Source organism: Ursus arctos, unplaced genomic scaffold (genome assembly GCF_023065955.2).
Source record: "Ursus arctos isolate Adak ecotype North America unplaced genomic scaffold, UrsArc2.0 scaffold_18, whole genome shotgun sequence".
NCBI classification, from domain to species: domain Eukaryota; kingdom Metazoa; phylum Chordata; class Mammalia; order Carnivora; family Ursidae; genus Ursus; species Ursus arctos.
Window position 1 is genome coordinate 34,074,743 of NW_026622852.1, and position 13,069 is coordinate 34,087,811.

Consider the following 13,069-nt stretch of genomic DNA (forward strand, 5'->3'; position numbering starts at 1 on the left):
GAGTGTGGAGCCAGACGTTGGGCTCGATCCCAGGACCCCAAGATCATGACCTGAGCTGAATTCAACAGTCAGATGCGTAACCAACTCAGCTCCCTAGGCACCCCTTTAAATTTATTTTTAACAAAATAAGTTCAAATTATTTTGTTAAAATAGAATTCCAGAAGTAAAATGATTTTATCAAAATAAATGAAGATTTTTATGAATCTGAAAGGTAACACTAATTTATGCTCCCACCAGTGTTATAGTGTTTTTGATTTTCTCTTGCTCTTATCATCATTGGATACTGACAAATAGTTTAGCTTTCTTTTTTTCTAATCTTAAGGGCTTAAAATATTATCTCATCATTGCTTTAAATGAAATGTTTAACTACTAGAGATACTAACTTGTGTGTATGTCTTAAATACACGGTATTTTCTTTTATATGTGTTCTGTACTCATGTCTTTTACCCATGTTTCTATTCGGTGTTTTATATTTTCTAATAACCTCTGTTGACATGACACTTATTGCACACCTACTCAATGAAGCTGACAGTAAGAATCTTTTTGACTATAAAAATGTCCAAGACAGTCTCTACCTGTCCAATAGGTAGTGAGAAAAAATGTCCATGTAATCAGATGATTTCAATAAAAGGGGGTAAATGCTGCAATTAAATTATTGGTTTAGTGTGCTATGGAAGTATAAGTGACAAGTAACTCAGAATCAAGACATAATTTCCAGGACAGTTAGTGATAACGTATTTGCCCTGCAAATGTAAACACATGGGTACATCAAAGACAGGTGACTTGCCTTTCTTTTCCTCAGACCTTTATTCTATGACCCTGAGAGGAAGAAAACACTCTTGGACTTTTCCTCTGGGAAGAAATACACATATTAAAATTTTTACTTGCTTTAATTAATTTTCTATCAAAAATTTATAAGTCTGATATAAGACCAGGACCTAGTTCAGTCATCCCAGAGAGCTTGGAAGCAGCTGGTTTTAAGCTTTGAGAAAAAAACAAAAGTAGAGTCTGAGTACCCAAGATGGCCTGTGGGTCAAACACAATATGCTTGACTCTAGAGGTTTTCCACCTACCTGGAAATCTTAAGGAGAAAAAAGTCCTATGAGCATGTATATGGAAACTAATAGGTTTTTATAGCATATTTCACTAAGGTGTGAATGGGATACAGCAACAGTCTTAGCCTTTGCCATCAGATTTAATCTGTGAATAACTATAATTGAAGCTGGAGGTAATTAGAGTTTATGACTGATATTCCTGCCACTAAAATTAAAACTGAATTTGGAAAAGTGATATTAATATACCCCCAAATCCCAAAAACATTTAACTCTTATTTGCTTATGTAAAATATGTTAATGCCCAACATCCCCTGAATTCACTGCTCCATCAATATAAAATTTACCCAGCCAAATGGATTTCCTAGAATGTGGCTCACTCCTGAACACACTTTCTCATTCCTGTTGGCCTGTAAATTAGAAATGTTCTTCAAATAGAGTAAAAATTTGAGAAGAAAGCCAAGGAAAATCAAGATAATGTCACATCTTGTCTGACATACCCCATCTTCTACGCAGACCTCAGATTACTAAGGTCACAAAGCTATTAATAACAGAGACGAGATATCAGTGCAGGTCTACACTAAAAATCAAGAACTTAGACCTTCTTCTAAGTTTTGGAAAAATACTGGAATGACCTCAGGATATCAAACAAATCTGGCTTCTTCTAAATGAGCATGGATATGACCCCATCCAACCGAACATTTGTCCACATTATTATTAGACCAGCAGACTCGTTTTCTAACCCAGTTTTAATTTCACAAAATTTTCTTTATGCTAGAGCTAACATGTACGCTGAAATAAAGAAAGGATATAAAACAAGGATACCCTAATTGATTGCATAGGCTCCACCCTTAAGGCTCATTTACCCATTCCCTCAATAGTCCCAAATGCTCAGCACCGTTAGTTACACAGGCAAAATATTCTAAATATTGAACGAGAAAATAGTATCTAAAGACAGGAGGATTTTGAGATTAATGTGAAACTACAACACAAGGCTCTCCACTGGAGAATGTGGGTGTAGTGTTTGCAGGTTTTTCTGATTTGCTTTTTTCACAAAAAAGAGCTTCTTATTTATTTTGAAAGATTTGATGAAGTGATGCCTATGAAATAGGACTATGTAAAAAAGTGAACATAAAATGACATATAATGCCCAATTCCAAAACGTTATATTCCATATACAGAATATGAAAGATATTGTTCAAAATGTTTGAAAGGAACCATCTCATAGTGTTAGAGTAATAGGTAATCTCTATTTTCCTCACCCTACTGTCCTGTATCTTGCAAATTCTCCATGAGCATGCAATGATATTGTAAAGCTGTATGTCATCATAAATAATGAAAATACAAAAAAGTAAAAGTAACCAAAGTTCCAACATAATTTCGAAGTTTCAACGATGTCCAATGTGTTCACAATCCAACACCTTTTCCATTCACTTGCTAAAGAACCTTCTGTTAAATAGATGTTTTATTGCCTCCTTCACATCCTTGTTTCTGAGACTATAGATTAAAGGATTCATCATAGGAGTCGTAACCCCATAGAACATAGATATAAGTTTGTCAGTTGCATCCAAGTCATCTGAATGAAGTGTCTCTTTAGACTTGGGCTTCATGTACATGAAGAGAATGGTTCCATAGAATATTATCACCACAGTCAGGTGGGCTGAGCAGGTGGAGAAGACTTTGCTTCTCCCCTCAGAAGTACGGATCTTGAGGATGCTAGAGATGATTAATGAGTAAGAGATGACAATCAAAAGCAGGGGCATCAAGGTGAACAATGTTGTGGCCACAAGCATGATGAACTCATTGCCTGAGATGTCAGCACAGGCCAGTTTCATGACAGCCAGAATTTCACAGGAGAAATGATTAATGACATTATTCCTACAGAAAGGCAATTGTATCACAAATGCAGTTTGTACTGCAGAGTTGATAACCCCGGCAAACCAGGACACAGCAGCCATGGGCACAAAGGAATCCTTGTTCATGACAACAGGATATCTTAGGGGGTTACAGATAGCCACATACCGGTCAAAGCCCATCATGCCCAGGAGCACACACTCTGTTGTCCCCATGGCCAAGCCAAGGAACATCTGTACTGCACAGCCAGAGAAGGAGATGGTCTTTTTCTCTGAGAGAAAGCTCACCAGTGTGGAGGGAATGGAGGTGGTGGTGTAGCAGATGTCCAGAAAGGAGAGGTTCCCCAGGAAGAAGTACATAGGGGTATGAAGGTGAGAGTCCAAGATGCTGATTAAAATAAGGGTGCCGTTGCCCAGAAGGATGACAACATACATTATTAAGATTAGCACAAAAAAGAGTAACTCAAGCCTTGGGTAACCAGAAAGCCCCTTTAAAAAGAATTCCACCAGAATGGTTTGATTTTCCCATTCCATTTTACTTTCTCTTACCTGTAAGAATTCAAAATTTTTTTAAGCATAATAATTTATTTATTACGGTAAGTCCAAGTTCACCAATGCACATACATAAAAATTTGCCATTAACCCAGTGAGAAGAAGGAAGAAAGAAAATAAAGAAGGGAAGGAAGAGAGAAAAGGTAAAGAAGTGAAATAACAAGGAAAGTGAAGTATGCAGGAGAATCTGTTGTATCCACCATTATGGGCCAGCTATTTGTGAGGCTGATTTCACATATCACCTCACTTAAACCCCACACTTAAGATCATTTAAAAAAAATAAGAAATTTATCTAAGTTAACCAAAGAGAGTTTAAACCTAAAGTCATATAATTAATACGTCGCAAAGCCTAGGCCCAAACTTAAGCCTGCCTGTGGTCCCTAATTATCTGAAATGTTTAATGAACTATAAAAGTAATAAGGAATGCATTATATCAGAGATTTGGTTAGCACTTATAAAGACAGCCTGGCTCCTACTCGGGAAGACTCAATAATAACCCACTGCATATTAAAACATGGAAAGAAGTGTGTTAATCGGATGGAACAATGGTCAGCATTAAACCCAACCAGTGTTTATTGACTGCTTGATTGCCCAAAAAACAAGTACAATTCCCGTAAAACCCAATTATCTGAAGTCTTTTTGTTATAATGCAAATATCCTTTTTTTGGTGGAAGATAGAACAAAATTGTAATAATTACCATACAGTAAAATATACAGTAAAATTGATTTTGTCCCTTTTAGTGTATAGTTCTATGAATTTTAAACATGTATAGATTCACATAACTATCGCCATAATCAGAACACAGAATTTGTCTATCACCCTAAACAGTTCCTTGTGCTATCCCTTGTTAGTCCTCCCTTTCATCTACTCATAAATCTTGCAAAGACTAAAATGCCTTTTATTTTATAGTTTTACCTTTTCCAGAATATCATATAAAAGGAATCACATGAGCCATTGGTCTCTGGCTTCTTCTCTTAGCATAAAGCCTCTGAGATTCACCCACGTTGTGATTGCTGAGTAGCATTCCACTGTATGGATGTACCAGAGTTTATTCACCTGCTGAGAGACATTTGTTTCCAGTTTTGGGCAATTATGAATAGAGCTGTTATAAATTTTATACCCAGATTTTTGTGTGAATGCAAGTTTTCATTTTTCTAGGGTAAATTTCAGAGTGGCATAGTGGATAAAGAATTGTGCATATTTAAATTTATAAGAAACTGCCAATTTTCCACAGTAGCTGCATCATTTTTGCATTCCTACCAGAAATGTATGGGAGCTGCTTTTCACCCTCATCAACACTTGGTATTGTGTGTATATATATATTTTACACATTCTAATGGGTATGCAGTAATATTTCATCATGATTTTAATCTGCATTTCCCTAATGACTAATGTTTGGGAGGGGTTTTTTGCCATCCTTATATTCTCTTTAGTAAAGTGTCATTCATATCTTTTGACCATTTTAATTGGATTGTTCATTTTCCTATTGTCAAGTTTTGATAGTTCTTCATATATTCTGGCTATGAATAATATATTGGATATATGACTTGCATATATTGTCTACAAGTCTATGACTTGTCTTCTCATTTTCTTAATGCAAAAAACTTTTCATTGCCACTTTAACCAGTTGCTGCTTAAGTTCAATTGAAAGACTGTGACCAAAAAGATATTTTCTAAAAGTTCTTTGACACCTCTCACCTTGGGTTATTCTTTAGGGAAATATTCACTGCCATCACTCAGGGATCAGAAACAGTAGGTTTTGCATCCAAAGATTTTGCCTCATAAAGTTTCAGGCTATTTCCTTTCATTTCTCCTCATAAATAGCACCCCTCCCACACACATATATAAATTTCCTTTCTTGTGGACACAGATTCCATTGCAAAGGCTCTAATTCACTCAAACAAAAAGGCACCTAACATGTAGAACATTTCTCCCTATTCAGGAAACTTAGTGTGAATTTTAGGTCTGAATCCTTTGGACCTATTTCAACTGGCTTCTAATTACGTCTATTTGCCTTTGGTCATTATTAGGGTACTACTTTCATCCTATTTTTGCTCTTATTTCAATCAACTTCATCTTTTATGGATTCTTTTATACCCTAAAGATGCATGCTTCTTTTATTCAGAGTCCCAGATTCACTTTATTTAATGCTAGCCAGCTAAATCCCAATTCCTTAGTAAATGATGACTAAGAAGCAATTTTGCTCTGCAAGTTCACTTTGTCTATTGAAACAAACATATTTTTTTTATGAAATTGAGATTTTTACTGACAGGCAGATGTGCATTAAAGTTAATGTTTCTACAAAAAGGTTCTATAAGCAATAGAAGTCAACCTAATTTTCATCACATAGATGAAAATTTTTGTGACGTGGATGGATGTTATATCAAACTCCACTCACACTGTAATGAAGAGGGCTATGCCCCCATAGTAAAGGCCAGCACCATTTAAAACAAGAAACTCAGGTTGACATGTTTAAAGAAAGGCTATTTCAATTCATTCATGTAAAAGTTAAATGAGCGTGTGTGTGTGTCTGTGTGTGTGACAAATATGATGTCTCAAGTTACCATGGGAATGCATTACCAACAACAACAAAAAATTAAAAGTACTCAAAACAATTCCCCAAATATTCTTATAACAATGAAAATCAAAATTCTTCCCTGTTAGCTAAGGATCTTTTGCTCCTCTTCATTTACTTTTTACACAAATCAAAGTATGTATTCGAGAACAAGTAATAGCGTTTTCCAAATAGCAGCCCCAGTGAAAGGCTCCAGGACAGGGACTGTCTGTCTGTTCATGATTAGCACTGGACAAACATTGCTGAACAGAACCAAAGAGAACCGAATTGGTGCTATGAGGTAAATTGTTACAGAATCGGAACGCTGGTGACACAAGAGTGCAAATCTGCCGCCTATTGTACAGCAACCTCACTGGACCAGTGGGAAACGACACCATTCGATACTCAGGCAGTACTGAACCAAGGACCCAGAAACTATATTCTGGCTAAATGAATTTTTATTCCCAGTAAAATAAATTCTAGACCTAAATATCCATCTTTTTTGGCTATTCAAATTATTCTTTTGGTCATATTTTTAAATTTTGTCTCCATTTTCTCACTATATCAAAGAAAATCCTCTTGGAATTTTTTAAATTCCTATTCTTTATAGACTCTTTATAGTAAGAAATATTCTATCCCCCAACACATGGCTATTTCAACTCGGTTCACTGGACTGACATCCCCTTGGATTTGTTTTATTAGTATGTTTTCAGCAATTACCTCTAAATGGAAGATCAATTCACCACCTAGGTTGCAACACACAGCAGACTGTTTTGCCTTGATCTTCCATTTGCAGACTGTTATACAAAAGTTTCCATGAGGTCGATGAATGTCTGAAGGTATTACCACTGAGGACCATGTCACAGGCCTTGTTGTCTGGAAAACATTGTTGGCAAGGGTACTATTGCAAAAGTGTTTTAAAAACTATACATTACAGCCAAATATGATTGATTACAAAGGGAGTGCATTTTGGCTGTGCTAGCTCAAAAGTAAGATAAAAATAAGTATCTGAGAATATGGAAGATTTCATTTGCCCTTCAAGCCCAGGTGGAAACATTGCCCTATTGTGAAGATCCAGGAATTTCTCTAAAGAATTTTCTCTGGGCTCAGGAAGGCAATTTAAATATTTCTTGCTCTAAGGGACTTATGCACTTTTCTAAGCTTTAAATTGCTTCAGGGGAAACTTCAAAACTTTTGAAAACTTCAAGAAGAATCCCCTAAAGACTTAATTATATTAGATCCATACTGTATTTCAAATAAGCAATGAGGATGTATCTTAACCCATTCTGTATTATCATACACTGCTGAAATCCTTAATTCAAATATATTCCAGTGCCTTTGTCCATACCTTTGTTCATCCTAACATGTCTTATTGATAATATAGTAGAAATACCTCATTTAGCTACATTAGCTCTTGGTTATTAATAGTCAGAGCAAAAACTTTTAAATTTCCAGGAATTGTAAGAATTTTTATATACATTAAGTTATTATATTATAATATAATGATTATACTATAATCATTATTTAATTCTTATTTGCTTAGTGAGTGAAGACAAAAATATTTTATTGTACGAAATAGTTTTAAAATTATTGAAGTTGAAAATTAGAATTTACTTGTATTTATGTGAATATGAGTGGCATTTTGAAATTCACAACAAATTCAGAAACTTTGCAACCATTCAATGAAAATCTAGAAGCCATTGAGCTATTCAGTTTTCTTATTGCAATTTTACAACCTAATTTGTAACACAATCCCACTCCATATGTAAGCATCTCCAAGAATTCACCTAAACAGGGCACCTGGGTGGCTCAGTCAATTGAGCCTCTGACTCTTAGTTACAGTTCAGGTCATGATCTCTTAGTTTCAGCTCAGGTGGTGGGATCAAGCTCCAACCCCACTTGTGTGTGTGTGTGTGTGTATGTGTGTGTGTGTGTGTGTGTGTGTGTGTGTGCATGCTTTCTCTTTCTCTCTCAAATAAATAAATATTTTTTAAAAAGAAGTCACCTAAACAGTTATACCTATCACCCACATTAATTGGCATGAAATTATCACCTAATACAGTTAGGAGGTAAAGATGAATATATGTATAAAATCCCAGGTACTCTCAGCCAACTTCTACTTCTGAAGGGTGTGCTCTCGTTTCCTTGAACGGCTTCCCCCAAACAATGAATGTAATTTGTTACCACAAAACCACTAACCCAGGCAAAACAGACTTTGACTACAGGTCTAAAGACAGTAGGAAAAAATCATAGCACTTGATGAGGGAACAGAAGGCAAGCTGAGGACAAAGCAGAAGTTGACACCCTGCAACCCCCCCTCCCCCACATGGGATGTATGTGACATTCCTCAGGCACTCCTGGCTGCCCTAACGGATAAAGAAACAGTTAACCTATAGATACACAATCTTGCAAGACTTGAATCTCCCTCAGTTTACAAATGTCTTAGCAGTTTACAAGAACAAAGCTCTCAGTAACCTAGCTTCCAGAAGGGAATGTGGGTAGACACAATTAAATTTCCTTACTACCTACAGCCCATTGACAAGTCCTGGAAACAGCCAGAGTGACATTCCTCTAGGAACTCAGCTGCCTCAATGTTAATACTTTGCTAAGGGCCTAAGGCAGTCCTAGCCTGACCCCCTCCCCTCCACCAAGATCCTGTAAGTCTACTTTAACGTATGAAAATTCCTTTGGAAACTTCATCTCTAACCCCCCCCCCCCAAGATACGTGTTGGCAATCATCCTCCAAGCATATGGCCCACCAATATACATCTGAAGGGTCTCATAACTAAGGTTTTATTAGACGGTAATAAATGACCTTTTCCCAACAATAGCTAGCCCCCTCAAGGTCCTGGAAACCTTGCTTCCAAAATTCCTTAGAGACTTATGCTATCCCTAACCCCCTCCCAACTTGAGGGTATATAATGGGCCATTCCTCACAAGCCCGGTGCAGCAGCTCTTTCTGCCCATGGGTCCTGTCCCCGTGCTTTAATAAACCACCACTTTGCATGAAAGACGCCTCAAGAATTCTTTCTTGGTCGTCGGCTCCAGACTTCACCCCACTGAACCTCATATATCCCATAACCTCATCAGCACTGAAATGAAACAAGTTAAAACTGGATATCCAACATCATTGTTTCTGAAATTCATTGATCTAACCACAAGGAATTGCTTCCTGTACATTTTCTTAGGTCCTGGTCTGTCAACATGTGACTAAGCTTCCATCTCAAGAACAGAGTTCTTTACCCATTTTTTTTTTCCTTTCTTCTCAAATCATGAGGGATCCTCAAAATCCTATATCCAACATTACTCAAGTGAAGCACCCAAGTAAGTCATAAAGATGACACAAAAAAATGTAAAGACATTCATGTTCAGGGGTTAGAAGAATGAATATTGTTAACCTGTGTCTATATTACCCAAAACAATCTACACATTTAATGCAATCCTATCAAGATACCAACAGCATTTTTCAAGAGCTAAAACAAACAATCCTAAAATTTGTATGGAACCACAAAAGACCTCGAATAGCCAAAGCAACCTTGAAAAAGAAAAGCAAAGCTAGAGGCATCACAGTTCCAGACTTCAAGTTATATTACAAAGCTGTAATCAAGGCAGCTTTGTACTGGCACAAAAACAGATACATAGATCAATAGAACAGAATAGAAAACCCAGAAATGCACCCACAACTATATGGTCAATCAATCTCCAACAAAGCAGGAAAGAATGCAATGGGGAAAAGTCTCTTCAACAAATGGTGTTGGGAAAACTAGACAGCCACATGTAGAAGAATGAAACTGGACCTCTTTTTTACACCATACAAAAAAATAAATTCAAAATGGATGAAAGATCTAAATGTGAAACAGGAACCCATCAAAATCCTAGAGGAGAACACAGGCAGTAACTTCTTTAACATCAGCTGTAGCAACTTCTTTCTAGGTATGTTTCCTGAGGCAAGGGAAACAACAGCAAAAATAAACTATTGGGACTACATCAAAATAAAAAGCTTCTGCACAGAAAAAGAAAAATCAATAAAACTAAAAGGCAACCTATGGAATAGAAGAAGATATTTGCAAATGACATATCTGACAAAGGGTTAGTATCCAAAATATATAAAGAATTTATCAAACTCAACAGTCAAAAATGAATAATCCAACTAAAAGATGGGCAGAAGACATGAACAGACATTTTTCCAAAGAAGACAACCAGATGGCTAACAGACACATGAAAAGATGCTCAATATCACTCATCATCAGGGAAATACAAATCAAAACTACAATGAGGTATCACCTCACACCAGTCAGAATGGCTAAAATCAACAACACAAGAAACAACAGGTATTGGCAAGGATGCAGAGAAAGGGGAACCCTCTTACACTGGTGGGAATGCAAACTGGTGCAGTCAAAGTGGAAAACAGTATGGAGATTTCTCAAAAAGCTAAAAATAGGGGCGCCTGGGTGGCACAGCAGTTAAGCGTCTGCCTTCGGCTCAGGGCGTGATCCCGGCGTTATGGGATCGAGCCCCACATCAGGCTGCTCCACTATGAGCCTGCTTCTTCCTCTCCCACTCCCCCTGCTTGTGTTCCCTCTCTCGCTGGCTGTCTCTGTCAAATAAATAAATAAAATCTTTAAAAAAAAAAAAGCTAAAAATAGAACTACCCTATGATCCAGCAATTATACTACCCAAAGAATACAAAAATACTAATTCAAAGGGATACATGCACCCCAATGTTTAAAACAGCATTGTCTACAATAGCCTAATTATGGAAATAGCCCACATCTCCAATGATGGATGAATGGATAAAGAAGATGTGGGGTGTGTGTGTGTCTGTGTGTGTGTGTCTGTGTGTGTGCGTGTATATATATATATACACACATATATATATACACACACACACACACACACACACATATATATATATATATATAATATTACTCAGCCATCAAAAGAATGAAATCTTGTCATTTGCAACAACATGGATAGAGCTAGAGAATATTATGTTAAGTGAAGTAAGTCAGTTGGACAAAGACAAATGCCATATGATTTCACGCATATGTGGAATTTAGGAAACAAAACAAATGAACAATGGGGAAAAAAGAGAGAGAGAGGCAAACCAAGAAACAGACTCTTAACTATAGAGAACAAAGCGATGGTTACAAGAGTGGAGGTGGGTGGGGGAGGAGTTAAATTGGTGATGAGGATTAGGGAGTGCACTTGTTGTGATGAGTGCTGGGTGTTGTTTGAAAGTGCTGAATCACTATATTGTACACCTGAAACTAATATGACACTGTATGTTAACTAACTGGAATTTAAGTGAAAACTTTTTTAAAAGGTGTCAGGTAATGATGGCAATATTATCTAAAACTCCAAATCCTATGGGAAATAAATAGAAATTTATAGGTACTATCAGTAACCTTAATTTTTTTTCTTTCCATTACACAGATTCTGGGTCTCCATCTTATAAAGAAGTAAATAAAAATGCAGGAAGCATTTGAAACACAAATGTATTCAAGACAGTACTCTTTTGAAGAATGGAATATGTGGAATCTTCAATCACCTCTTAAAGAGCTACTCTAGCATTGCAAGAGAAATATAAATAATGACCTCCACTCAATTTGTTATTTTTTTTTAAAGATTTTATTTATTTATTTGACAGAGATAGAGACAGCCAGCGAGAGAGGGAACACAAGCAGGGGGAGTGGGAGAGGAAGAAGCAGGCTCATAGCGGAGGAGCCTGATGTGGGGCTCGATCCCATACCACCAGGATCACGCCCTCAGCTGAAGGCAGACGCTTAACCGCTGTGCCACCCAGGCGCCCCTCAATTTGTTATTTTTTTAAAGCATCAAAGGAGATGAGTGGCTTCCTGTAGGAAGATTGTAAGTAAAATCTTTTGGCAGTAACAATTTTGGGGCTTTTAGAGTACCAAATACACCACCTTATTCTCAGCATAAAATAATTATTTTCTGAAAGTAATTTCCAAATATGAATAAACATTTTGGAAAACTTGAAAGGGAAGAAATGGCATTTGACTTGATCTATATCTTCCCTAAAACAGCTTCATTATGGACTCCAGATTACTGATGCTTGTTCAAAGCCTCTATCAGAGTTTTACTGGCAGACTACAAGTAGGTTAATTATATTCCTGCCGTAATTCAAATTTCATTATTAAACAGTACTGATATCTTGGCCTAGCCACCTCCTCATGTTCTCTTTGTAAACCTGCATAGTTTGGTGCTGCTTACCTTGGATAAGGGCCCTTTTTCCCATAGTCAATTGGATCATAAACTTCCTTCTAAATTGACTATGTGGTATGATCATTGTTTCCTTAGGAAGCAACATAACTTATTGTCAAATGACAATCACAAGGCAAATCCTATACCATCTCCACAGCCATTGTTTGAAAATACTAAGTAGTAACTCATCCATTAGATCAATTAATTTATTTATCTAGAGAAATATTTTGCAACTCTGGTTAAAAACATGCAGAGCTTTTTTGAAAAGGACATTCTGTGATTCATTTACTATAAACAGGAAGGTCATTTACTAATATTTACTCTTTAATATTTTTTTCAAATTGAAGACATTTGTTCCATGCTTTTTGGCACACAACCCAGATGCTTTAGCTAACCCAGATTTCTTTCTTTAAAAAAATATTGGCCCTAACTGCAAATTCAACAAATGCAAGATGGATAACTTTCAGATGGACAGCCTATGTGCAATTTGGTTGCTTGTACATCTATAATCTAAAGAATATGCAACTGTTTGCAATAAACTACACAGAACTCTCACCTCCAAGTCTCACCAGAATGTTCAGTTTCACATTGTCGGCTATCCAGTTACTATTGTACACACAACTGAAGCACCAAAGGTGCTCTCTAAGGTATTAGAGAAAGTTGATCTAAAAGGCCTTGTGACTCATGTGTGTTCTGTAGAAAAGCAGCACCAGCATCACGCAGTAACATGTTAGTAAGTTCACGTCTCAGGAGCCACCTCAACCCAACTGAATCAGAATCTGTATACTTCCGAGATTCCCCCAGCTGGTTCACATACGTCCTAAAGTTT

General features: G+C 36.7%; 1 protein-coding gene across 1 annotated transcript; it reads right to left on the reverse strand.

Annotated features, from left to right (window-relative positions):
- Positions 1 to 300: 300 nt before the first annotated feature.
- On the reverse strand, positions 301 to 7,417 carry LOC113260361 (olfactory receptor 13C9). Its single transcript, XM_048223173.2, has one exon. It carries the CDS (start codon positions 3,437 to 3,439, stop codon positions 2,483 to 2,485), a length of 957 nt encoding a protein of 318 aa, XP_048079130.2. The 5' UTR covers positions 3,440 to 7,417; the 3' UTR covers positions 301 to 2,482.
- Between the last annotated feature and the right edge of the window lie 5,652 nt (positions 7,418 to 13,069).